Raw genomic sequence first — 26,912 nt, forward strand, 5'->3', positions numbered from 1 at the left:
TATTTTTTCCCTCTACTTGCAGCTTGGGAGACTTTTGAGAGTAAAAAAATTGGCTTTGGAAATTATTGCATATATCTGACAATCCTAACTTCAATGCTTATTCCAACATTACAAACTGTGGGCAGTGTCCTTCTTTGCAACTTAAATAACAATAGAAGATTACATTCGCTTAATTATGATGGAAGATAATACTTTTTTCCAGTTCTAATAAATGCGAATCCACCCTGCCTGCAGGACAGGGCGGGGGGAGGGGATGGCACCCGGGGCAAAATGCCCCCTGTGGCACCTTTCCCCCAGCGCCCCCCCCCCCCCAGTTACTTGGTATTTTAGATGTCCTAGCAATTCATCAGTTTGCTACTAAGAGATTGCTGCTACCTTAGAAAAAGCAGCCTGGTGGGAACTATACTTCCCAGGAGACCTTGTGAGCCCAAACTCCTGCAGTGACCCCCCAAGAGCTTCCTGTGTGGCTGCTTAGGGTCTCCTGGGAAGATACTGATTCAACAGGGTGTTTTTTCCTAAGAGTAACAGCACAAACTCAAGTGTAGCCAGCAAACTCAAACTAAAGTAAGTGGGGAGAGGGGGGGAAGCACGGGGCAGTGGGGAAAAGGGGAGAGGCATGGGGGTGATTTTCCACTCCCACATGACCCCAATTGTGTGTGCCCAGGGCATGGAGCCCCCCTGCCCCATTGCAGCTCCACCTAGGCTGCAGGAAACACTGTTGGTATTTAAAAAGTTACAGAACCTAACACTTTACAATAACCTGAATATTTCCAGATTTGATATACCGTTTAGGCTATTTGTCTCCTCCTCAATTTCCAAAAGGCAGATATTCAATATTATGTGGTTTCTCCAGAAGGGCAACATGCATGTTTTGTGCTTGTAAGGCTACTTCCAATTGTTTTTTACACTTCTTAAACTTTACAAACTAATATTCTTCTTTAGAACCTTGTAAGTATACCAACTCTATCCCCCACATTATCTGTGGTTATCTTCACATCTCTGTACAGTAACATGGAGTAACATATAAGAAAAACACAGGATTGCAAATATAAATAATGTCTGTTAACCTGAAAAGTACATGATGACAATGGGTGGAAACAGATGACCAGTTACGAGGCAATTCCATCATGACAGTATTTATAGTTGCCATACGATGGCAAGGATAATTTTAATATGCCTACTCAGCAATCTGAACTATCATCAACTTAACATTGTCCAAAATTTCAAAGGACCAGCTCCATATGTTGCTGTATTATCATTAACATATTTATCCTTGGTAAGCCGTCATCTGTATTCACTAATGTTTGTTGAAAAAATACTGGTACCTTCATCTTATACTCATCTCTATGGAATCTGAATGCAATATCCAGTAGAGTTTTGTGGAAGAATCCTGTTGGGCGCAACACCAGAACTAGCTGCAAGTTTCCTGGAAATGATGCCTGCAAAACCATTAAAAGTACCTCATATAAACCATTAAAATTACTTCATATTATCTATTTATAAACATTTATTTAGTAGGTAGCTAGTAAAAGATATACATTAGTGTTGGTTTTAGGCCTGGTTCAACTCTGTGGGTTGGAGCCAGACCAAATTTTCAAATGGCAGAATGGAAGGAAACTGTCCAGAGAAGGAGTTGGGACACCTGTGAAATAATAGGATTGCTGAAGGAAGATGGGAAGTTGAAGGAGTTATTTGCATCTGTGTTCATTGCCACTTTTTTCAGGAAGTGAGCCTGAAGAACCAAGTCAAATGGAGGTGGTGGAAAAATTAAAAACCAATATATCTCTAGGACTTGATGGAGAATGCCTGAGGGTTTTTTAGGAACTCAAATGCAAGACTGATAATCTACCAACCAGTTTATGTAGTTTGTCATTAAAATCAGCTACTGCACCACAAGACTAAAGAGTAACAAATGTTATACCAATTTTTACAAAGGGGTCCAGAGAGGAACCAAGAATTGCAGACCTGTTAGCCTAACATGTGATCCAGGCAATGTAATGGAAACTATAATCAAAGCCAGAATTATTAGGCACAGAGAGGAATAAAGTTCGCTAAGGGAAAATCAGTTTGGCTTATGAAAATTGAAGTCCAGTTTACAAACCTTTTGGAGCCCTTTGAGAAAGTAAACAAACATGTAAGCAAAAATTTTAGATTTTGATTTTCAAAATGCATTTGACAAGGTATCTCACCAAAGACTCCTAAGTAGGCTTAGTAGTCATGATATAACACGATTGGTCCTCTTATGGATTAAAAGTTGGTTAAACAACAGGAAGTAAAAAGTGGGAATAAATTTTCGCAATTCAGGAAAGTGAGTCATAGAGTCACACAAGGATCAATACTTGGGGTTGTGTTGGATAACGCAATTAAAATGTCAACCCATTGAGCCAGAGTAGTGAAAAAGGCAAACTCTATGTTGGGCTTATTGTATCAGCTTTGTCAATTTTATCTCAAATAGCAATGTAATGTTAAGGCAAAGATACACTGTGTGCACAATTAGGACTGAGTGAAATTGACAAGGGAAGTTGTTTCTGCAGGAGGAAATTGACAAGGAACTGCCACATTCTTCCCTGATAATATCTAGTTTCAACCCATAGTTCTTCTGGTTTACATTCACTTGAACTTAGTAATGCAAATCTGTTTTTTTTACCAGGCCTTTAATCTCTTTAGGAATGTTGCTTAAGTTATATTTTGGCACACTGGAACTATCTGCTCTCTTCTGCTGATTTGGCCATTGATTCCTGAAAGGGGTGAATGCATCTCAGTTTGATGTCTTAGCTGTGAACATGCTGTCTTGAGTGACTCTGCTAAGCGTTCAGCCTCTTGACAAAGTCTAGACTCCTTACACTATTGCTCTGAGCTTCACTGAAACACACAATCCTCCTCACCACATTAAGGTATGCATTCAGAAAAGGCTCTTCTCTATAACCTTAAATGCCCTCCACTCCAATCATCTTCACTGCTCTTCTAGTATGCTGGCCAACTTGTTTAACATCTGTCACGCCTCAAATCAAAGCAGTATTCCAGCTGAAAGTCAAATAAGAGAATGCCAAGTGGAAAAGCACTATGCAATGCCTACATTAAATTGCTCTTTATTTTTTAAAAGTATTAGATATATGATTCATTATTATCATAGAATGAATTATTTATTTTATTTACTTAATCTATATCTTGTGTTTCCTCCCCTCCAATTTATTCTCACAACTCTGTGCAGTTGATTAGGTTGAAAGTGTATGACTGGACTAAGGTCACCCTCCAAGTTTCCACAGTAGATTGGGCATTTAAACCAGGATCTCCCAAATCTTAGTCAACACTCCAGCCACAATACTACACTGGTTCAGTTCAGTCATCACATTCGTGATTCAGCAAACCATGGTTTGGAGATACTGGACATTTTGCATCTCCCTCCTTGTTCCTGTCTCAAGTACTGATTCCCTCTGCCTGGTTTCTTAGCTCTCAGTGCCAACTGGATCAGACAAGATAAAGTTACTGTAACCAAGTAGTTCATCCAAACAGTAATTTCAAGCCATGAAGTTGGATCCAACAACCCCCTTTCAAAAAACAAGCCTCGGGCCTTTTCCACATGCACAGCTTATTACAGATTTTTTCAGTGGTCAAACCTTGTCAAACCTTGTGTCTTGGAAACATTTCCGGTGACATCATTCTGCACATACACACACCCAGTAGTTTTGGATTTTCTTACCCTTTGTCTCTTCAGTTGTATTTATTTCACACACTACCGCTGAAAATATATTATTCCTGATGGTGGTGGGATGTCATCTGTGAAACAGAAGAACAATCCCCTTTTTCCTTTTGCAAAGGCACTCTAGAGTTATGGTGCAGTTACATTTTGAAGTGGCAATTCAAAAATGTCTCAGCCTCCATTCCTACTATTGAGAACTACCAACCCAAATGGAAGCCAAAACTACCCCTAGAGCATTTTACCTGAAGGAACAGAAACATGCAGCTCCAGTCTTGAATCCCATTTTTCTGCAAATTTGACAGTTATTGCAGAAGTTCCTGATTACATGCAGTGATTACTTCTAGTACTCTTTTCAATCTCGCCCACTTTCAAAATTGCTCTCTGCCCTAACACTCCATTGCTCGTTTGATATGACAAAGAGATTTAAATTCTTTTTGAAAATGGGGGAGGAGAAAATGACTGAAGGGGAGGTTTGGCAACCACAGGGGGCATAGCTAAGAGCCATGTGTTTGCACAAAATGGAAGCTAAAAATCCCCTCCTGCTGGAGCAAGTGTCATTATCTGAAGGCACATACACATATACTGTCCCTCCTACAAAGAATCACATTTTTGACCAAATTAAAACTGCAGTAACCCATTATCATTTCTGTGTTAGTCCCTTGTCAATTTCCTCCCGCAGAGCAACTTCCCTTGCCAATTTCACTTACTCTTAATTGTGGACACAGTGAATCTTTGCCTTAACATTATATATATTCCCCTCCCCACAAAAATTGGCCCTGCTTGTACCTCTGACTATACATTTCATTGCAAAAACAATCCTTTTGAAGATGGAGAAGAAGGAAAAAAATGGGGGAAAGGGAGGTTGGGCGACTACATAGCATGTGGTATTCTGTGGGGTGGAGAAATAAAGACCATTTCAACATGATCCTACACTTAAGGGAAGGCTTGAAAACAGATTGAAAAAAATTGCTGTAAAAGTGCTCAGGAAAACAACAGAGGAAAAATGAAGGGAAAACATTTCTGGAACCAAATGTTCCAGAACAGAAACAGAAGAAATGTTCTGGAACAGAAACAGAGGGGAAAAGGTATGGGATTAAAAGAAAAAAAGTAGAATTTGTGACAAATGCATAGTAAACGACTTGTGCAGAGAAGGCCTTGTTCTGGCAAAAGGCAACCCCTTCACATAGCAGAAGGGAATTGTTGGGCTCCACCCATTCGAGGCAGTTGTGACACCAAGACAACTACTGTTATTCAATGGAGCAAATTGGGCTATGAGGGTGAGCAAGGAGTAGATGGGAAACAAAGGAGACCATATTGCCAGTCACCCAAACTGTGGTTTGGATTATAATACTGAATCAATATTGCTTTGCATTTCAGTGCCAATCCTCCAAAAATGAACACACTAATTATTTTCTCAGACTACCAGCAGACAACAATCAAAGGTTATTTTACAATTAGCTCTAATTTTCTTGTCACAACTAGACCAAGAGCTCAGGATTTTTTTTATTTCTGATAATTAGAATATTCTCAGATCTTGATCTAACACTGTCTGTGAGAACAGATTACCAAAAAGTTCCCTGTTGCCTAAATTAAACAGTTAGCAATTCTGCTATGGAAAAGAAAGGAAAAAAGACTTCGTGTTTCTGAAGCACAAGAAGCTCTGGGAAGGGGGGAATTCGATCACTACCAAAGTGACAAGGGATTTTATGGTGATTCTTATTGTCTTCCAGGTATTAAAAAGAAACCACATAGGCTTATACCTACAAGCTGGCTGCAGTTTTGCATTTGCTGCACTGGATTTTAGCCAGAAGGCCAAATAAGAGTGACAAACCTGAAAACGAGGCACAAATGAAAACAAGCAATAAAAGGTTAAAAAAGATTAGTGTACTGCTTCAGTGAGAACATTTCCCCCTCTCTTTCTTTTGCATTGTTAGAGAAAACCAAAGCTTCTGATTTGCTTCTTATGTAAAAGGAATCTTTACTTATATTTGCTGTTTTGCATTATTCAATATAATTAGAAGACATGCTAACTAATCCATGCTAAGAAACACAACTACTCCAACAAATGTTACCATAGCAAGCTCTTTAAAGGTTTTCCTGTAAAATGCCAGTTGTGCTTCAACTAAGACCAGCTAATTTGCCTTGTACTGAAAGGCATCGTTAGAAGTAAGTTTTCTTATACGTCTAAGAAACTGAAAAGGTAAACACCCCTCTTTCATGACATGATTTGAAGCCCAGCTTTGCAAAATCAACCCAATCTTAGAAGGTAAAGTTCACTTACACTCTCATTGATAATGTAGCAGTTCCTACAAACTTCAGATTTTTAGAAAAAATGTTAACTATATTATTCTGGATTACTTCTGTTTCTATTATGGCTATGATGCTGTTAAAATTAAAATTAGAATGAATGATTGTATAAACTTTTAAAATGAAAAATGAAAACACTCAAGGTCTTCAGAAAATAGACAGTTTTATGTTCCTGATACAATTTATATGCTGAACAGGAAGGTTTGTCAAAGGATTCTACAAGGGACTCAAAATGCCTTAACTGCATACGAGCTCACCGCAATTCGTAGTATAGAAGCTTGCACCGACGTCCATTTGTCTTGTCTGCGGTCTATGACAAGTATAAATCCAATCCCAGCATCTTGTGCACTAAAGGGGGAGTGCAAGGAGACAGGAAGACACAATTATGGAAAATTATGCAAGTCGTTCCAAAACTCAGCAGTATGATTCCAGTGAGCAAAGATCCTCTTACAAGTCACTCAATATGCCAATAAAATGAAATATTTGCCCCGATAAAAAAGAATTTCAGCTTCAGATAGTCAAAACATCCATTGTCACTGTCTACAGGTAGCCAGATTTTATGAATCAGGTATACAAACACATTCCATTTCCATTTTTCATGATTGCTGTTGCTGCTTTTCCTGATACAATGATCATAATTCAGGGTCAATAATATCCACTGCACAATGAAAAACATTTCCCTTTATTCTTCATTTAATCTTTTCTTGCTGGCACACAGTTTTATCTCACCAATATTTTTTAATCTCCTGAAATACAAGCTCTTAGAATCCAGGTTCTATGCATCACTGAGATTGCTTCAGTCTTCTGCATTTTCAAGAACAGCTTTTCCAAGCTCTGCATAAATCAAGGCAGGAATTCCTTAAGTTATATATACGACAAAGGCAAAGGTGAAAGAAAAGACTGTTTTTCCGAAAAGGAAATCCATGAAAGCATCCAAAATGGATCTGTGTTTCCTTGCTCTGTTCAGCTGTGTGTGCTACAAACGCAGAGTACAAATAAAGAGATCTGTTCCCAGGTTATAATTTTGCATACAAACCAATTGTGTAATGCCAGCAGCTGACTGCTAGCCAATTGCAATGTAATGGAAGTGACAGGGAAGCATGGGCCAGAATGACTGGAATCTCTAATTGTTTTTGAGTTTCAATTCTGTTTTAATGTTGTGGCAAATCTTGTGGATTATTCAGCCCCTAAAAAAGGAATACACATTCTGCACAACAACTCTGTAAAGATTTCTGCCTGCTTGTGCTAGCATGCACATGGCTTTCTTTTTTGTTTGGGGCATTTTCATGTGACTATTTTTATGATATTGCTTTATCAATTATTATGGAAATGCTGTCCTCGCATCTAGCTTTTGAAATTGCAAAATGACTAGTTAGTATTGAATATTTTTGCATTGTTTACATGAAAATCTATCAGGATACGTGCCTTTCCCCTTCATAATCATCACTTTGACAGGCATGATTTTCCTCATTTATATAGGCATTAATAATTAAAATCAAGGATTAAAAGCCCAATTTGAGCATAAAAACACTGAGCAGCTTTAAATGATGTTAACAGTTTCTCCCCACCCCCATCTGTTTTCCAGCAGATATTTGAGTAGCATCTTGGTCTAAACAAATAAATTAAATTATTACAATGTTCAGTCCACCATAAGTATTCAGTTTCCTGGAGAAGGACTCACAGTGCAGTCTTTGCAGGGGAAGCCTTCATAAGGCGGCATGATCCCACTGGCGTAAGGGAGGCCAATCTACTGGTGGTCCCTGGCCCCTCGACAATGCGGCTGGCCTCCACACGGGCCAGGACCTTTACAGCCCTGGCCCCGGCCTGGTGGAACGCTCTCCCTCCAGCTGTCCGGGCCCTGCGGGACCTTGTGGAGTTCCGCAGGGCCTGTAAGACGGAGCTGTTCCGCCGGGCCTTTGGAGGATCCAGCCGCCAACAGTGCCCCGACATTGGCCCTTAACATCTGGGCCGCTAATCCATCATTGTGACTCGCCATGCCTCCCTTTATCGTAGGGAGGGAGGGATTTTATATGATTGGAACGCTGGACGCCAACCAACCTATATCTTGAATTTTAAATTACATTTCAATCTGGGCTTATATTTGATAAATGTATTAGGAGATTTTATTGCTGCCTTTATATGTTATTTTAAATGTTATTTAATTGTATTGTCTTACATGTTGTACACCGCCCAGAGCCCTCCGGGGATGGGGCGGTATAAAAATCTAATAAAATAAATAAATAAATAAATAAATAAATAAATTTATGCTGGCGCAAAGGCATTTACACTGGTGCTGGGGGGCTGTGCAGCAGCACCACCCCTTCTTCAGGAGCCTGAAGCAGTAGCACTCCTCCAGCTTAGGAGCCAATGCTGAACAGGGTGTTCCCGGGGATGATTCTGGATTTAATCAGCTTCCTGAGCCCTTTTGGCTTGGGAAGACCCCCATTTGCAGACTTACACTGGCAAAAAAAATTGGCGCAGTCCATGCAGCTGCATAGACCAGTTCCATGGGGTTTTGGGGAGAATCCCTGTCAGATTGTTGACCTGGGCTCAGCAAACTCCACCTGCAGTGCAAGAACCCTCCCTCCTTAGGATTGCACTGCCTGTTTAAAATGTTCACTATCAGCAGGGATGGACCAGGAGGGGGCAAGGTCTGGAAAAGAAAACCTGTTTCCCAAAAGAGGCATAAAGACAGAAAGATCCTGCCCCACTGCCTCCTTGGGAATTTTCCCATTGGTCTTAATGGCCAATTTGTTCCTGACTACTAGGAACAAGAGCATAAGATACAATAAAATTTCTAGATAGGAACCCAAACACTGACCCAAGACAACATTTAAAAGAAGGGGAGCAAAGTGACACTCGTATTTACATTTTTAAGTTTTTTAAGATCCTTGCATCATAACCATTCATGGAGAATGCTCATCAACAGACAGGATGGTTGAGAGAAGTCTTCATTCTCAAAAGAAATTCATGTCTAAGAACCAGACAGTAAGAACTGTAAGCAAAGAAGCCTATACCGTCTTGTTCGATTATGGACTTTCCAGAGGTATTGATTACTATGAGAAACAGGGTACTACTTAGAAATCAGTGGTGGCGAACCTATGACACTCCAGATGTTCATGGACCAATTGGCCATGCTGGCGGGGCTGATGGGAATTGTAGTCCATGAACATCTGGAGTGCCATAGGTTCGCCACCACAGACTCAGATTTTTGGTCTGACTGAGCAGGGCTACTCTTATATCCTTATATCACAAGGTGGAAGTCATCCAATTACCTAACATTCCAGACTCATGTTCCATGGGTTAGAAGTGAGCTGTGACAGTCAGATAACCATGGCTACAACAGCATAAACCTTGCTTAACAGCCTAGAAATGAGAATGCTGGAAAAAGATGTTTGCTACTTACTGCTAACACCTTGGTAATTAGAAACATACAGTACCAGAGGTGTGTGGCTATGATGCTGTGGGGCGGGGAAGGCACAGCATCCAACAGCTTTGGGTGGCAGATGTTGGTGAAATGACCTTGGTTTTTGTTAAGGCCAGTTATGGCTTTTGGCATATATTTCGTGGGAAGTATATTTATGGCTCAGCTGGGAGCTGATGACAGTTAAGTAAAAGAAAAAAATTGCAACAGCTGATTCTGATTCAGCTTTAGAATGTGAGTCCAACGTGTCAGAACAAGGACTTGATGTTACAAAGAAGATATGGAAGGAAGATTTAAAACTGGCAAATAATTCTGCTCAAGAGGGTATCTTGAAAGGCATGGACACCTTACTTGACTCTAAATTGAATGATTTAATGGAAAAAAATGGAAAAAGTTGAAATAGCAGCAGAAGCGTATAATTTAGAAACAATAAACAAGGAACAATTATGAAAAGGAAATTAATGGATTTGGAAAGTGAAAATGTGCTGTTAAATAATAAATTGTTAGAACTACAGAACAGAAGAAGAGGTAATAATAGTCACATTCTGTGGAATGGAGGAGGAGGAAAGAAAAGACAGTGCGGTTGACTTTACAGCTGAATGGTTATCTTCCCAGTTACCGGGTATTCCTGTTATGGAATACCTCCGCAAAGCTACAGGATTCAAAACATTTAAAAATATAAACCAAGATCTAAAGATATCTGCTTCAACATATTTACACTGAAAGAAAATGTGAAATGAGCTCTTAAAGGCAAAGAACAAATAACATACAAAGGAGCCCTCATACAAATTTTGCAAGATTTAGCTCCTGAAATGTTAACGCAATGACAAAGACAATGACACCAGATAATAAGATGAAGAGAAGGTAATAACGAAATACATAAAACATGAATCATGAAGAAAAGCCATCTCAGATTATTAAAAAGAACTGGGAGATTAAATACAACTATAAATGATAATACATGCAATAGAATATTTCAGCAAGTTCCATTCAAGTCAGTTTCAAGGAATGTACAAGAACATGGGTGAAGGGTAGTTCAAAAATACCTTGGTTAGGATTTACTATATAATGAAGCTGGGAAATAAAAATTGTTGGAGAGATTGTGGGGAATCGGGTGCATTTATACATATGTGGTAGTCTTGCCGTATGATAGCAAAGTTTTGGGAATGCACATAGGAAGGGTCTAAATAGGAACACGGGAGTCTATCGCATACCTTGAAGCTGTGGAAAGGTCTACATAGCAACCACAAAATGCAGCATTCAGACTCGAATAAAGGAGCACGAAAGACACTGTTGGCTTAACCATCCTGAAAAAACTGAAGTTGCAGAACATGTCTTAAACAAAACTGGACATAACATTTTATTTGAAAACGCTGAAATTCTGGACAATTCAGAAGGTTACTATGTCAGACTGCACAGGGAGGCCATTGAAATTCACAAACACCAAGACAACTTCAACAGGAAAGAAGAGACTCTGAGAATTAACAAAGCTTGGCTCCCAGTTCTTAAAAACACCAAAAGCAAACCCCAAGGGCATGCTAAGTTCATGAACAATGGTCTCCACCCAAACACAGGATTTGCATTCACCAATACTGCTGCTGCTGCAGGGCATGCAAATGTGAATCACTCCCTGGGCTGAAAAACCCCACCTGCAATACAATACTATCAACCACATCTTTGCATAGCAAGTTCCACTCAAACACTTACTGATTGGTTCCCCAGCCTGGGACATGGACAATATATACCCCACCAAACATTCCCTTCTCACTGGACACAGTGTGTAACAGATTTCCCTCTGTGATACACCTCTGAAGACGCCAGCCACAGATGCAGGCAAAACATTAGGAACAAGATCCACCAGACCATGGCTACACAGCCTGGAAAACCCACCACAACCAGTTTTGGGAATCTGTTTTTGTTGAAATCAGTAAGATTACAAAAGAATAGTTAGAACTGACAATTGAATTAGCTCTGTTAATTATATTTTCTAACTGTAAGGTGAATTGTAAGCAAAAAATTTTCTTGTATCAATGGTCAGATTGGCTATTGCCACAAACTGGAAAAACCCAAATAATTTTTATTGTAGAGATGGCTGATTAAAATAAGGAATTTCATAGTATTGGAAAAAATTAACTAATAATGTTAGAATAATACAAGGAAGAAAAAAGGAAGATGATTTTAGGAAAATTAGGAATAATCTTGCAAGATGTTTAATGGAATTTCCAGCATTGAAAATATGTAAATGTTTAATAAGTTGAAAACTGGTCTCAGATACAGAGATTTGGACAAGGAAATATATATATGGAAATCTATTGCCACAATGGAAGTTTTTCACTTTGTTTTTGTTGTCTTGTTTTTTTTATTGTTAAATTTTTATATCCCTTGGTATAAATCTCAATACCAGTAGATATTGAGATAACTGATCAGTTATTTATTTATTTGATAGGCAGCCTCATCCCCAAAGGGCGCTAGGCGGTTCACAAAACCCCCAAACAACCACATAACAATTCAATTAATCCAATAGGATACATAAACCATCTAAAAACAATAATAAATTAAATTAAAATTCAATGCAGCAAATAACCCCATCACAACAATACAATTCATGATTGGATTGGAGGCACCCGATCTAAAAGGCCGGGAGGGGCTGGCAGCTCCAAAAGGTAGAAGCAGCAGGCGCTGGCAAAGATGGTAAATGTGGCGGGTGTTATGTAGGTGGGATTGATGGAATACTGTTGTTGTTTTAAAAGTTTCATTAATTTTGTGTATTTTTTGTGAATTCTTTTTTTCTGTTGGTATGTTTCAAAATCAAATAATTATTTTAAAAGAAACATACAATATGAATAATACCTATTGATAGAATTACAGTCTACAATAGGTTGAATCACTGATCTCCAAAAGCAAGTTCTGTGGATCTTTCCTATGTTCTCCTGTGCCCTATTCATTCTTTTTTGACTCCAGGAAAGTTTACTCCTGGTGTCACATAACCCATATGGATTGGTAGACATGCAAATCAGGAAACTCCCAACGAGAAGGGGATAAAATCACTTCTTTCTCTCTCATCATTGGTAACAGTAATCATTGTCATCTTGCCTATTGCCTCCTGTACTGCTGTCATTTTGAAAAATGAAGGAAGAGATGAGTTAATGCTTACTGCTGGAACTGCTCAGCTGACTGGCACCTATAGCCCTGGTCTGTAATGCCACAAGGGCCATTCAGCTTGGCTTGTTCTGCTGGGGCGATTTGCACTTCCCAATCTGCTCCTAAGAATACATCTAAGAATGCATGCTTCAGGTTAAAAGATATTGGGCACATTTTGTGTTTAGGGAGGAGCTGTGGTACATAGAAGGTTCCACATTCAATCCTCTGTGTCGCCAATTAAAATGATCAAGTAGTAGGTGATGTGAAAGATTTCTGCCCAAGACCTTGGAGAGCTGCTCCCAGTCTGAGTAAACAATCCTGACCTTGTATTGTCGAAGGCTTGATGGACCAAGAGTCAGACTCAATGTTTGGCAGCTTCAGGTGTTCTTGTTAAACCATATTCTGGAGTACCATTTCACTATACCTAAGGCACAATCTTTCTTCCGGTAAATACTGAAAGTTACAATTCTCTCATCCCATGATGTTTTGGGTCCAGTCCTGCCTATTGCTCAACTACTAATATTCCACAGGCTCCTTCAACTAGTGGCAAGGCTATTGGTCCTCTGTTTTGAGACAAAGAAACACCCAGCATGTTTCAGTTAGAGGAGTACAGAACCTCAGTGTCTGCACTATTGTGGCCCTGGGGAACTATCCTCAGTATCATTGAAGAAATACCCAGCATTGCAAGTAATATAATGGATTAATCCAGCCCTGAATTTAAAAAATAAATACTCAGTCCACAAACCTGAACAGCATATTGCACCCACAATACATTTAAGCCATGCAAGGCATATTCTGATTCAAAACTTACAGCTAAAAAGCATTAGTATGTGTGGCTGTGCTAAAGGTTGCTAGGGAATCAGCATGCTGATGTTTATGTGATCCTACAGTAGCAACACTTTCCAAGCTACTCTTTAGCGCAATTTGAAATATTAATAGTAACAGGCTAACAGCATTTGATATTTTAAAGAGAGATACTATTTCAGTAGAAAAAATGAAAGTATTTGACTGGGATTTTTATGTAATTGTGAGATCAGCTGAACCATGAAAAATAACAAGTTACTGTGCATTTTCAGAAGAAACAGTTCTAAGAATTGTAATTTTGCGTGGTAAAGTACGTAAAGAACTCCTATGTGTAGAATTGTTTAAATCAACCAATTGGGGTCTCAAATCCAAAATTTCAAAGGATATTACGACAGATTGGAAGATCTCTGTCAACTACCTCAGACTTCTTTTTTATGTTAATCTGTTCATACGTCAAACAATTTGTAAAATATATATGCAGCAATTTTAACAGACATACCTTTGTACACATTACCATAAGCAACAAGTGTGGTAGATATAAATCCTTTTCAGGTGTTACAATGACGCATACTGGGAGCCCACCAACAGGAGTGCTCCTGATACATACAGTTACCATTTTGTAGAAATAGGGCAACACAGAACTTGTTCTTACATAAATGGCTTCTGTGCCAAAGGATTTTGCTATCCACTGTGCCTGAAAAGAACTAGATAACAGTCCACTTCCTCACTAAAACTTTAAATAATGAGCATTCTGCAGGAAAAGATGAATACATATGACAGCCCCACTACATAATCTGAACTTTTATTTGGGTCAAGCTATCACAATACAGAGATTCAAATCTACATAACTGGGTTATTGTAAGCATCATCAGAGGCTAAATTACCTCAGATTTCACAAGAGAAAATATTAGTTTGAAAGCACTCTGTGGGGAAAATATGCATCTAACCAAGAAAGCCTGAACTTGCCCCACTTCCCTCTTTCAAACTTTTTAACGTGGAGGCACCTGCATGCTAATTATTCTGAATGTGAAGGTCAGAGAAACGTCCCTCCTACACATTCAATCAGCAGTACAGATATACAAAATAACTACCTTGCATTGGGCAGCTCTTTTGTTTGTCAGTATCCTATCAATCCTATTGTTTGCCAATATCCTGTCAATCCTGTTCTTCCTTTCTATCTATCATGGTACCATGGTTTTCATTTTAACACATGTGTTTTACATGCAGGGGTACTTTCTATTATAAATTCAGCAGGTGGTGAACAATAGTAGATCTCAATCAAGTCCATTTTATTAAATCAACACTTGCATCATTTATACAGGCTAAATAATTGTAGCATACAGCAAGTTTGCAGAGTTTTCTAACTTGAAGAACTGCAATTAACTACAGTTCCTGCCTAAGGCTCAACAGGATGTTGAGAACTTAAAGGACATAAAGTTAAACACAAAGGAGGGGGGGGGGAGAGAGAGAGAGAGAGAGAGATGAAGGACAATATGATCTGGCTAAGTGAGTTTCAGTATGCCCTGCCTTGCAATACTGTACAGCTTCAATAAATAAAACAGACAGAAACAAAACGTTGGAAAGACAAAATAGGTAACATTCAGATTCTGCAAAAATATTCAAATATACCCAGCAGCAACCACCTTGGGCAGTAAGTCAGTGTATCAGAATGATCCTTCTCTCATTTTCCTCAGGATATCTGTCATTCAGTCCCACGGAGCAGAGCAACTGCTGAGCTTCTCATTTATCACATTTTCAGTCCGAGGTTAAAGTGAAATCATTTACTCTGCCTTTTACATGTAAGATTGACATATGATCTCATGTACTTAAGGGAAAGGGTGGGAATGTATAAAGCCTAGGATTTTAGAAAGGAATTTGCCCCAAAGGTCCTGTGGAAGCAACTGTTAAGTCATCTAGAAGAAGATCATTGCATTCTCTAAGGTATGGGCAGTGGTAAATGCTATATCAGATGTTGAATATTCATTCTGAAATACTATTTCAGAAGTACTTGGGCATACATGGCTCTGTATTATCAATGCAGCAAGGTTTATTTGCCAAGGGGAAAAGCCCAGGTTTTTCTTACAGTATGATGAGAAACACAGCTAATAGTTAAAATACACTGCTAAAAGTTCAATAAGTATAATATCTGACTGGAGAAATACTGCTGGCAAACTACTGTACAGAAGAACAGTCTTGAGTTGGATTATACTCTACCAGATGCGTAGCTACCATGGGAACATCTGGGGACAAGTGCCCCCTTGTGGTGGGTGCAAAAATTGCAGGCTCGTTTGTGGTTTTTTCTTTTTTTTAGGGTTTTCCCATTTTTGGTCTGCAGAGGGCGGAGTTTTTAGGCTAGTGGTACCAAAATTTCAGGATATTGTCAGGTGACTCTCCTGATGATACCAGCCAAGTTTGGTGAAGTTTGGTTCACCCAAAAGGGGTGACCCCATCCTCCATTGTTTCCAATGGAAGCTAATAGTAGATGGGGCTACCATTTTGAGGGTCCATAACCTCCTGAATCAAACTTCACTAAACCTAGGTGGTATCATAAGGATAGTCTCCTGCTGACACCACCCAGATTTGGTGAAGGTTGGTTCAGAGGGTTCAAAGTTATGGACTTCCAAAAGGGGTGCCCCCATCCCCCATTGTTTCCAATGGGATCTAATGGTAGATGGAGCTACCCTTTTGAGGGTCCATAACTTTGGGCCCCCTGAACCAAACTTCATTAAACCTGGGTGGGTTTAATCAGACACGTCTCCTGAAGATAGCCTAAAATTTTGGTACTGTTAGCTTAAACATTGCTCCCCTGACAGGCACCCTCAAATTTACCCAGGTTCTCTCTTTAAATCCACCCCCTTTGGAGTGGATTTAAAGGGGGAATCTGGGCTCCCTAGATTAAAAAAAACAATGAAAGTATTGTTGAAGGCTTTCACAACCAGATTCAACTGGTTGTTGTGGGTTTTACAGTGTGGCCGTGGTCTGGTAGATCTTGTTCCAAACGTTTTGTCTGCATCTGTGGCTGGCATCTTCAGAGGTGTATCACAGAGAGAAGTCTGTTATAAGAGAAGGCTGGACACAGTGTATAACAGACTTCAAAACAATAACCAATATTGAAAATGATGCTGTTTGGAGGGTGGGTGAGGAATCTACCCTGAAACAGCATCACTTTCAATGTTGTTTAAACTAGGGAGCCCAGAGTATCCCCTTAAGGTGGATTTAAAAGGAGAATCTGGGCTCTCTAGTTTAAACCACATTAAAAGTGATGCTGTTTCAGGGTGGATTCCCCCCCTTGAAAAAAAATAGCATCACTTTCAATGTTGTTTAAACTAGGGAGCCCTGGGTGTGTTCAGATTTGTGTGTTGGGGCATGTTCTATAATGTGATGGTGACTTTGAGATGACCTGGTCCAAAAATGTTGTTTTGGTCATGGTGGAGGAGGGACGCTGCCCATATTGGGGCGGTGGGCGCAAAACTCAGATTTTGCCTCGGGCTCCATTTTCCCTAGCTATGCCCCTGTACTCTACATTCCACTTGGGAAAGCAAAATAACGTTACTAGCGCCTCTATAATCCCTGGAAGTGAAGTATTTACACCTAGAATTAAACCTCAAACTTCACAGTTCATATTTTAAAATTAAATTTTTCTTTGAACTTGTATTCTACACCCAGGCCCTGACCTGTTCATTATGAATAACTTGCAGAGATAACCTCATATGACTTCTTATAACAAAATCCTAACCCCTTAACTGTACTGGTATGTTGTGCATTAGAACTTCAGTTCATATTAATATCAATATTTTGTAGCCCCAAAACAAGCAACATGAGTTGTTCTTTTGTAACAGACATTACTGTCATCTTAGTACAAAAATATCATGAACTTTAGTTATTTAGACAAGGACAACAGTATCCTGGAGCCATATTCTATCTCTCGTGTTATTTTCAGTGAGATCAGCCGAAGAGTCAGATGCCTGATGAGCACAGCTATTTATAATGACCATGACCAAAAATCAAAATAATATTTATCACTGAAACATAACATTTGTACAAAAACATAATATATGGCTAAGATACTTTCTCCATACTTTTTTGAGTCTGGAAACCAATTAACTATGTTATCTCATTGCTAAAAATACAGACATTCCAAGTGATACTGGGGTAGATCCTATAACCATGTTCCATTTAAAGCGAGGAGTCTTTTTCTTCAGAGTAAGGCTATTCTGTGACCTGTATAACCCAATCATTCTGATATAAAAATGGCATTTACTTTCTCTTTATAGGGTGTAGATGAATAAGGCATGCAAATAAATATATTTATATTTTATATGTATTAATGTAGTGACTTATTTGTTATTGGTTAATTACTAGATTTGGTTTAATGAGGTGAATATGTAATTTTTGATTCTTTCACCCCACTTTGTGAATTTACAAATAACTGACCAATTTCTTAACATACTACCTGAACTTGGGGACTATTCCCATATTTACTTGGGAAGGCTTGAGGGAAAACTGGGGGACAAAAATGGTGACAAGAATGCTCATAGGAATAATGGTGTGTTGCAGATTCTCAAAGTGGCAATAGAGTAGAACTTGGCTACAAGCAGCAACTGCTAAACAGACCAAATAATTATAGGAAAGGGCACATGAATAGAGATGAAATAAACTGGTGTTTACATGCTGATGCTGAAAGCTTCCAGACTGGAGAAGGTAATGAGATGCAAGAGTGCCAATAAATGGAAACTCAATCCAGACATGACTGAGGTACTGTTGGAAATGAAAAAGCTGCATGAAAACTGAGTAATCAGTCTGTGCTAAAGGAGGACATACTTCCATGAAAGAGCAGGTTTGCAGATTGGTTATGCCTTCTATCTCCTCTGACTGCTATGCCAGCTATGGTATTTCCTTGAAAAGTGGCAGCCATGTGATCCATGCGATTATCATATCCAGGTGAGACTACTGTGGTAAACTCTATGTAGGACTGCCTATAAAAAGCTCTCAGAAACTTCAACTAGTCCAGAATATGGCAACTTTCTTACTTCTGGGAGCTAGATAAAGGGATTATGTGACCCCGTGTTGAAAAATCTACACTGGCTGCCTATCTGTTTACCAGAACAGTTCAAAATTCTGATTTATACTTTTAATGGGGTTGGGGTACCTGCAAGACAGCTTCCAACAACGATGTCCATCCTGCCGGCTAAGATCCTTTTTTCAAAATGTGCCTTCCATACTCCTGACACTAGAGGTCAAAAATACTTTATCAGTACTCGTGACCTGACTTTAGAATGCTCATCCTCTTATGCCTGTCTTACCTGCCTTAAGGTGTTAGGCCTTTAGAGATTTTACCCAGGCTTTTAACAAAGAACTTTTGTGACAACAGAGGTGACCCTTATAGTCTATGATTTGGGTGAAACAAGTTCATTTTGAACTGTAAACCTTCCCCTCAGTTACCAGATGCTCTTAAGATAGCTAGCATAAAGATTTTGGATTCGCTATAATGAGGTAAGTTTGGTGGTAAGCTAGCAGAACACAGAGATAATTGAGGCAGAAGTTGTATATAAATAACAAAGAATATTTTTTTCATGTTGATTTTCAGGAACAGATCAGGAGCACAGGTCTCTGGGTAATCAAAAGGGAAGATCAGCTGAAATATGCAAGTTCAACCTAATTATTGCTTCAGTGTGTGATTTATAGCCCAATCCAAATTGGGCAGGTGGGTGGAGATCGTGCCACTCTGGGCCACCCTGCCTTCTCCAAAGGGTTTTCCTTTAGTGTGGGAAACCCAAAGAACAACTCCTTTTCTGAGAATCCCCCATAGGGGATAATGGTGATATATATTTAAAAATGTGATTTATATCCATTGCTGGCTCCGCCAGTACATGGGGGCTGGGTGGACAGTGGAAACCGAAAAGGCTGGCTTCAGCCCCTGGCCTGCCCCCAGAATACCCTCACCACGTGAGTACAGCTGTTTGTGTCAGTGGGCCCAGAGGTGAGTGGCAGCTTCCAGGTTGGAAGCCACAGAGCGGTGCAGCACCTGGCCACTCAGGTAAGCCAGCTCTCTGCCAGTGTATTTGTCCCTTGCGCCGGTGGCATGGGCACCATGCCAGCATAGGGCTGTGATGGCTCCAGAGCGAGGTCCATGCCTTCCTTGGATTAGGCTGCACAACTATCTTTACTGCTTATAAGTACAAAAAGACTTACTTGGTTAGCTGCTAAGTTGGATCCTTTCTCACACATATGATTCCATCCACATCAGCCTGGTTTTCCCAAAAGTCAGACTAAGGGGTGCAAAGTCAGCTCATTACCAGAGACAGGCCTGCAATATGGTGCTGTATTCTCTCCCAGTGGTAAAGATAAGTCATCTGCCATACTACCAGGCACATCTACCCTTCAAACCATCTGCTCTTTTCCAAAACTCTTACTGTACTTTTCAACAGGCAGACCTCAATTATCTCTGTGTTCCTTCACTCCACTCCAACATGCCTTTGACAAATGATTGAGTCCTGGAGCAGCACACTCATGGGGTCATATGAGTGGCTGCTTTCTTCCTTCAAGGGTAGGACAGTCTCCTGTCCATCACAGGCTTCATCTTTTTTAATCTGTTTTATGGTCTACTGAGAGGCTGTTTTATTAATATCAGTTTAGACAGGTCTGTTTCTTTATTCTGTTTTTATGCCCTGACATCTTTTTACTGACCCATTTTTATTTACTTGTTGGCAATTCACTGTTATGCAGCAGCCCTGATCCCCTAGACTAGCCTGATCTTGACACAGCTTGGAAGTTAAGCAAGGTCACTATTTGTACAGGAGACTACCAAGGAAGACTGGGGCTGCTGTGCGGAGGAAGGCAATGATAAACCACTTCTGCTCATTTTTTGCCTTGAAAATCCATGAGGTGGAACTTTATGGAGACACCATGAGTCAACTGTGACTCAATGGCAAACTTCACCTTTATTACACTGTTTTAGTTGTGTTAATTCAGAATTACCAAGTTGTGAGATGCGTTAAGCAAGTTCTGGAGAGACAGCACAAAATTTCTTTAAAAATTAGGCCCCTTCCGCACAGGCAAAATAATGCGTTTTCAAACCACTTTCACAACTGTTTGCAAGTGGATTTTGCTATTCTGCACAGCTTCAAAGAGCACTGAAAGCAGTTTGAAAGTGCATTATTCTACATGTGCGGAATGAGCCTTAGATAGATTATAAGAAACTTGGTAACACAATGAGTACCAGTGTGGAAGTTACTCAAAGCCATTATACTAGAAAGCCTGATAAAATGCAAACTCAGAGCACAGAGCACAATAGTGCCTGAAGATTTATTTTTTATTTTATTTTATTAATTAGGCTTTTATACCGCCCCATCCCCGAAGGGCTCTGTTATCCAAGATGTTATCCAAGGTATTAAGCAGAAGTTATAGTCAGTCACAAGCCTTTATTGGCATAAAATAAACATACAAAATCAGCATACAAAATTTGCCCATTATTGCTCACAATTATAGACACTGGTACTAAAATACTAAATACTAAAATATATACATGGTCCTTCTGTAACTATAGGACATTCCTTCAGCTAAGTTAACTCACTTAAACGTCATCGGATACTGACAGAAGCTAGAAAAATTACTGCTGGCTATATGTGGTCATAATACATAGACATTGGTTGGTATTCATCTAGGACTTACATCTATTATTAGTTAGCAGAAATTTTGCTACATTCTTCACACACTGTGGGATCCATGTTGTTCAAAAAAAAAAGCATAGGTATCTTAAGAGCATCAGTTAGATTGTTATACAGAAATGGGATAAGTGCAGATTGTGACATTCTGATCTTTTGTATAAACCTTTACACAATGAAAGAGTGGTATGATCGAAGTGTCCTCCACCTGACCCATATTGCATGTGGACATAGCCTCCTCTGTTTATCAATTTGTTGATATCTCGCCATAGAGAGCAGCATAGAAGGCATTAAGGATTGAATCTGGCCAGTGTTAAAAGCTCTTCTTAATTTAGGGTTGGTGATCCACTGTAAATAATAATTGGCCATGTGTCCTTGTTCAATGGAATAAAGCAGGGTCAGGGGAACCACGCTTTCCTCAAGCAGCTGTTATCATATCCCCGGATACTCTTGTTCTAATAGCTTAGTTTTCAAGCAGCTATATGCTTCTTGATAGGGAAAGAGGGACTAATCGACTCTAATGAAAAAAGCCAAGAGTGTTGATTTTTCCCTCAACTAGTTTCAGCCACCCAGAATTTGCAGTATAGTCGGAAAGCATGAGGTGTAACAAACTGGAGTGATCCTGCAAATAGTGGATCACGTGAGCCAGTATCTGACAGTTCTCAGCCAGGCCATCGCGTGGCATTATGATATTTGGCCCGAAGTTCTAAACAACATAGGGCTGCATATGAAGCACAATTCTGGTAAGCCCATAATTTGTTGTGGTGGAAGAAAGCGGGGACTTGGGCTGTGTTTATATATTTTGTTTATAGCTCCGATCCAAATAGGTGCTCCATAGAGGAGCTGAGAAGTCGCGAGATTTAAAGCATTGAACACCTTCAATGCCGGATGGTATACTACTGGTGGCTCCACAGTGAAAAAGAAACGGCCGAATTGCTAGGAGCACTTGTTGTTGTTAGCTGCAGCGAGTGCTAATTTCCTATGTACTGCCCAATTAAGGTTGCTAGTAAAGAGTTATGCCCCAACATTTGAACTGGTTAACTTGTTCTATGGGTCTGTTTACATTGATGGTCCATGTATGAAGGATTTCTAAGGGGGTCTTCTAAGCCAAGACCATTTATTTCTTTGGTTTTTTCTATTAGTTAATTACTTCAGTTCTGTTCCTCTTACCAAATATTCAGCAATACAGCAATTTAAGCGAGACAGAGTGAGGACCTAACTTTAGTGTGGGAAAGTGAAGAACGGTGGCTCGTCAAAGCGGCATTACAGTAACGCTGTAGGCACGTGTTTTAGTGCTTAGGCTTTTGGGAACATGCCCATTGGCCTTCTGGAGGGTTGGCACTCAGATCACTACCAGGAATATATTGAAACAAAGTGGGGGGCCAATGTACAGCCTTTGTTTGACCCCTCTGGTTGTGATGATATTTTCTGTGAGCGGTCCTTTTGTTGCGTGCTCTTATTCTGCAGCTAGTGCAAGTGTGTAGCTGTTTTATAAGAAACAGTAGTCTGGGGTCCATGTGTAACTGCCGTCAATTTTTCTTCCACAGTAGGGCTCTCTAGGATATGGAGTCAAATAGCCCCTTTTAAATCCAGGAAGGCTGCAAACAGCTTCTCACTAAGTTATTATGAGTTATACTTTTGTTAGCTAAGTTGTGCTAAAACTGTTACATGATCCAGTGTTGATTTATTTTTAGTGAGATCCAATTTACTTCAGTCCTATTACTTCTGCTTGCTTTGACCCAATCTTCCACTCTCCTAAGGAGTAGTTTTGGCATATAGTTTGCCAATTACAGATAATAGGCTTATAGGACGATAGTTTGAAGGATTTGTATTATCACCCTTTTTTGTAGATTGGGGACAACTATAGACGCCAGCCACATCTTTTGGGATGCGGCCTGTGTTATTGTACATGGAGTAAATAAAGGAAGCCAGAGTTGTAGCCATTACACCACTGCGAGGATTTCTAAGTATTTCTGGTATTATTGCATCAGGACCTGGGGCCTTACCAAGCTTTCAAAACCACTGATTAGTTTACTTCACTTCTTGAGGATTAACCTCATAGGCCAATCTGGTAGCTCCTCTGGTATTGAAGTGGAATCAGGGTATGTCAGTTGAGGCTAGCATTGAACAGATTAGAAAAATAACTGAACCATCGGGTCTAGTGGAAATATGGGGCAACTGGATACTGCACGCTTTGCAGAGCCCTTCTATTTATGATCTGCCAGAATTGCTTGATGTTATTTGTTAAAGTGGCTTGATATAGTTGTTCCCACTGCTGTTCGAATTCGGATTTTTTCGCTTCCATTGTACCATAATTTGAAAATCCTTTTTTCAGTTGGGTTATATTAGCTGAGTAGCTTTTCCTCACCAATGTAGCTGCGTAACTTCTATATAATGATCGTATTAAGTAGTTAAATTCAATACAGTAGAGATCAAACAATTCTCTATGACCGCTTTTACAGCCTTTAGATTTGGTCGAGAGACGGGCTTGAAGTTCCCCTGCTAAATTTGAAACTAATTGTTCAAAGTGATGTATTCCACGCTCTGGTGTTGTCAGGCCTGTACATATATTCTCTTTTAATTCTATTAAAATGTAAAAAGAGCTTTAAGTAGTGTTTCTCCTTAGCAGCTGCCTTGCCACCTGAGGTGACCTATGTTATTTTCTGATGCCTAAAGGATTGGTGAAAGGGTCCTCTGTATTGGTCTTTACCTCAAAATGAAAAAAGTTACATTGAGTGGAAGATGATCACTCTAGCAATAAGTCCCCAACGCTAAAAAAAAGATGTGACACACTGGTGTAGATAGGGGGATATTAAGATGTAATCGATCACGCTTAGCACCGAAAGCGAAGTGGTTACCAAGGTAAAAGCTATCTGCATTCCTATAGCACTTGAGGCCGTTTAACCATAATTTGTTAAATTTTGATGGGCAAATTTGATTAACTGAATTCCTGCCGCATTCACTTCCAGAGAGTCCTTTGAGGAGCCAAGAGCTGGGGTTAGAAGAAGCTGCACGAGATCATCCTCCTGATTCAAATGGGCCAAAGTGGTAGAAAAGGTCCGTGACTCCACTCTGGCGTTAAAATCACCTTACCAGGATCACCCTCCCAGAATGGTTGTTTATTTTCTTAAATTTTCTACAAATGATGATATCCTACTCCATGTGTTGGTTGAGGAGTCTCGTGTCAATCCAGCAGGTATATACAAGTTCACTATAATCATGTGAAGAGCTTCCCCCTCTACCAAAACAGCCTGTGCAAGAGGGGGACATGAGTCGAGAGGAGTTGCTTTGATGCTGTTGGCTACAAATAGTGAAAGTCCTCCAGAATAACGACCAAACTTGGATACTCTTGTAGCAGGAAGAGAGTATTGTTGGTAGCCATTTAAGGCAAGCTCTGAATTGGACCAAGTTTCTTGTAAGGCTATAAACGTAAATTTTTGTAGATAAGTGAGGAAATCACGATTATCGCATTTCTTGATCCATCCGGCAGCAGAAGTTATAAAAGGCTTTAAGACCACCACCACCCCTTGAAACACATAAGTCTCACCTAAATACTGAGAACCATAAAATCTGTCTACTTCCATTTGTTTGCCAATAAGAGCAGGGGACAGGGAAGCAAGGAACAGATCACTAAAAATACAGAGAGAAACATTTCTTTAAATACATTAGAAGAAGGAAGTCAGTCAGGAAGGTAGTCTGACCCTTAGACAAAGGCAAGAAAGAAAGCGACTAGGAAGACTGTGAAGAAACTGTTTACTTTTACAAGTCAGCTGTCTCTGAATAAGATGCTAAACAGATAACAAAGCCTGAACCTTTTTGTTTATAAAGGCCTAAGTCAAATAGAGATGACAATGAAGAAAGTTCTAGTACTGACAAATTTACAGCTAATTGGCTCCAAACAGCATGGTCCCAAAAGTTATCTGCAAATGTGAACTAGTTACTCTTCAAGCAAAAAATACGCCTCATCACAAAGATTTGCCCCTTCATGGAGGGTTAGAAGGTAGTGAGCATCACAAGGGGTGGATGGCAGTGGGGAAACTGCATGTTGAGCTGGGTGAAATAAATATGCTGTCCCAAGCATCTGCCTCCTGTGTCTCCAAAGAGGGCTATAGCCTATTCAGGCTAGACAGTAGCCACATAAGTAAAATAGAGGAGAGTCTTCCTTCTGAGCTTGCCCCATGACTACAAGGTGATCTGCAGACTTTTCTCAATACAGGTAAAGTATGGTATGCCAGTAGGGTATCTTCAGAGGATGCCAGCCACAGATGCAGGCGAAACGTCAGGAGAAAATGCTACTAGAACACAGCCATACAGCCCGGAAGCCACACAACACCCCAGTGATTCCGGCCGTGAAAGCCTTCGACAATGCTTTCCTCCCTTCATCACCAGCAGAAAAGCAGTTTGGAGCCAAGTCACTTACAACATATTTTCAAGGATACCTAATTTTGATGATAATTAATATTTGGAAATATACTACTGAGGAGTTCAATGCTTTAGGTACTATAAGGTTTAACTCAAGATTGTACATGGATAGGCCTATTGTGATTGTATGGATGTTTCTAATTATATTTTCTTTTTTTAACTACACAATTTGTGTTTTCACTTTTGAACTTTCCTCCCTACTAATCAGAGTGGGAAATCTAAGATACTCGTGGTAAAGTAGCATATAGGGCAGCAGTATTAAATTAAGAGATAGATAGCTATGTTTTTAGAGACGGTCATTAGAAATTAAAATGTGTTTAAGCAGAGTGCATTTTTATTTAATAAAAAACCAAAACATTTTCACTAAAGCAATATGATAAGGGATTTAATAATTAAGTATAGAACATTTTCTGGCAGAACTCTGGAATTATAATTACTTATTCTCCAATTCAGTTATTGTCTGATATTTGACCATCATGAATCTTAGGCATAGATATTTAAAAACTATGATTTCTGCTTTCCAACGTGAAACTATTGGCTATAAATTGAGATTTCTGTGCATTTGTCACTGAACAATTTATACAAAAAATAGAAAGTAACCAAAAAAAGAAATTTCACATTGGAATCTGTAACTTAATATATAATTCAGAAGATATGCGATGTAATCTATTTTTAAAACATATTTTTCATTCAGTGGGTGGCAGTATTCCTAATAAAATAATAAATTATGCTTCAGTAGAGGAGAAGTTCAATTCTAGTGACTGAATTTAAACCTTTACACATGGTCTGAACTGCAGAGTACAGTCTTGCTCTCATGTGTGTATTGTTTGTAGATGTAACAAAACCAACATGATAATCAAGGCAAATAAAGAATACCGATATGTTATAATGAACAGAATCTGCCTGAGAAAATCCAAAAATGGCCACATGATTCTTCTTGAAATTCTAGTTTCTTCTAGGAACTGTTTGGGACGTCTGCTGAATACAAACAAGTCAACATCATTCATCAAATGGAATGTTCAGATGTAACCACTGTATTTTGTCATATGTCTGGAAAACTGTATTAGCTATCACTTCCAAGACAGTCCCTCCAGAGTAATCTATCTTGGCTTCTATACTTGTACTGCAAAAAGTGTTTTTTTTTAAGTCAGCTGCCAAGGTTCTTATAATACAGTAACCTCTTATAAACCATTCCCCATTACCAAAACAATACAGACAGAGTTAAATGGGCTTCTATTCTGCTCTTTATCTATCTATATATATATATAAAAAGCTAACCGTGAGTTTGTTACTCATGCCCTAATGCGGAAACGGCTGGACGGATCGCCCCCAAATTTTCACATGACGTCCCTCCCTGATGCGGGCAGGTAATCGAACCTTCAAATTGCTGAAGGTCCATAGCTGAGCCAGGTAAAACATTTTTTCCCTGGTGCACCAGGCCATGAAGCTG

General features: G+C 39.5%; 1 protein-coding gene across 7 annotated transcripts in view; it reads right to left on the reverse strand.

The window, feature by feature from the left end:
* Positions 1-26,912, reverse strand: part of MCF2L (MCF.2 cell line derived transforming sequence like) — a 154,799-nt gene that overhangs the window by 40,289 nt on the left and 87,598 nt on the right. For 6 of the 7 annotated variants that reach the window (XM_048493095.1, XM_048493089.1, XM_048493093.1 and 3 more), the window contains 2 exons: positions 6,265-6,355; positions 1,326-1,439 (listed from right to left, as the gene is read on the reverse strand). In XM_048493095.1, coding sequence (XP_048349052.1) covers positions 1,326-1,439; positions 6,265-6,355 — 205 coding nt within the window. Of the gene's footprint in view, positions 1-1,325; positions 1,440-6,264; positions 6,356-7,688; positions 7,741-26,912 lie in introns of those variants that run through there. The other variant, XM_048493094.1, reaches the window with a different exon arrangement.

The sequence above is a fragment of the Sphaerodactylus townsendi genome, linkage group LG04, assembly GCF_021028975.2.
Source record: "Sphaerodactylus townsendi isolate TG3544 linkage group LG04, MPM_Stown_v2.3, whole genome shotgun sequence".
Lineage (NCBI taxonomy): Eukaryota > Metazoa > Chordata > Lepidosauria > Squamata > Sphaerodactylidae > Sphaerodactylus > Sphaerodactylus townsendi.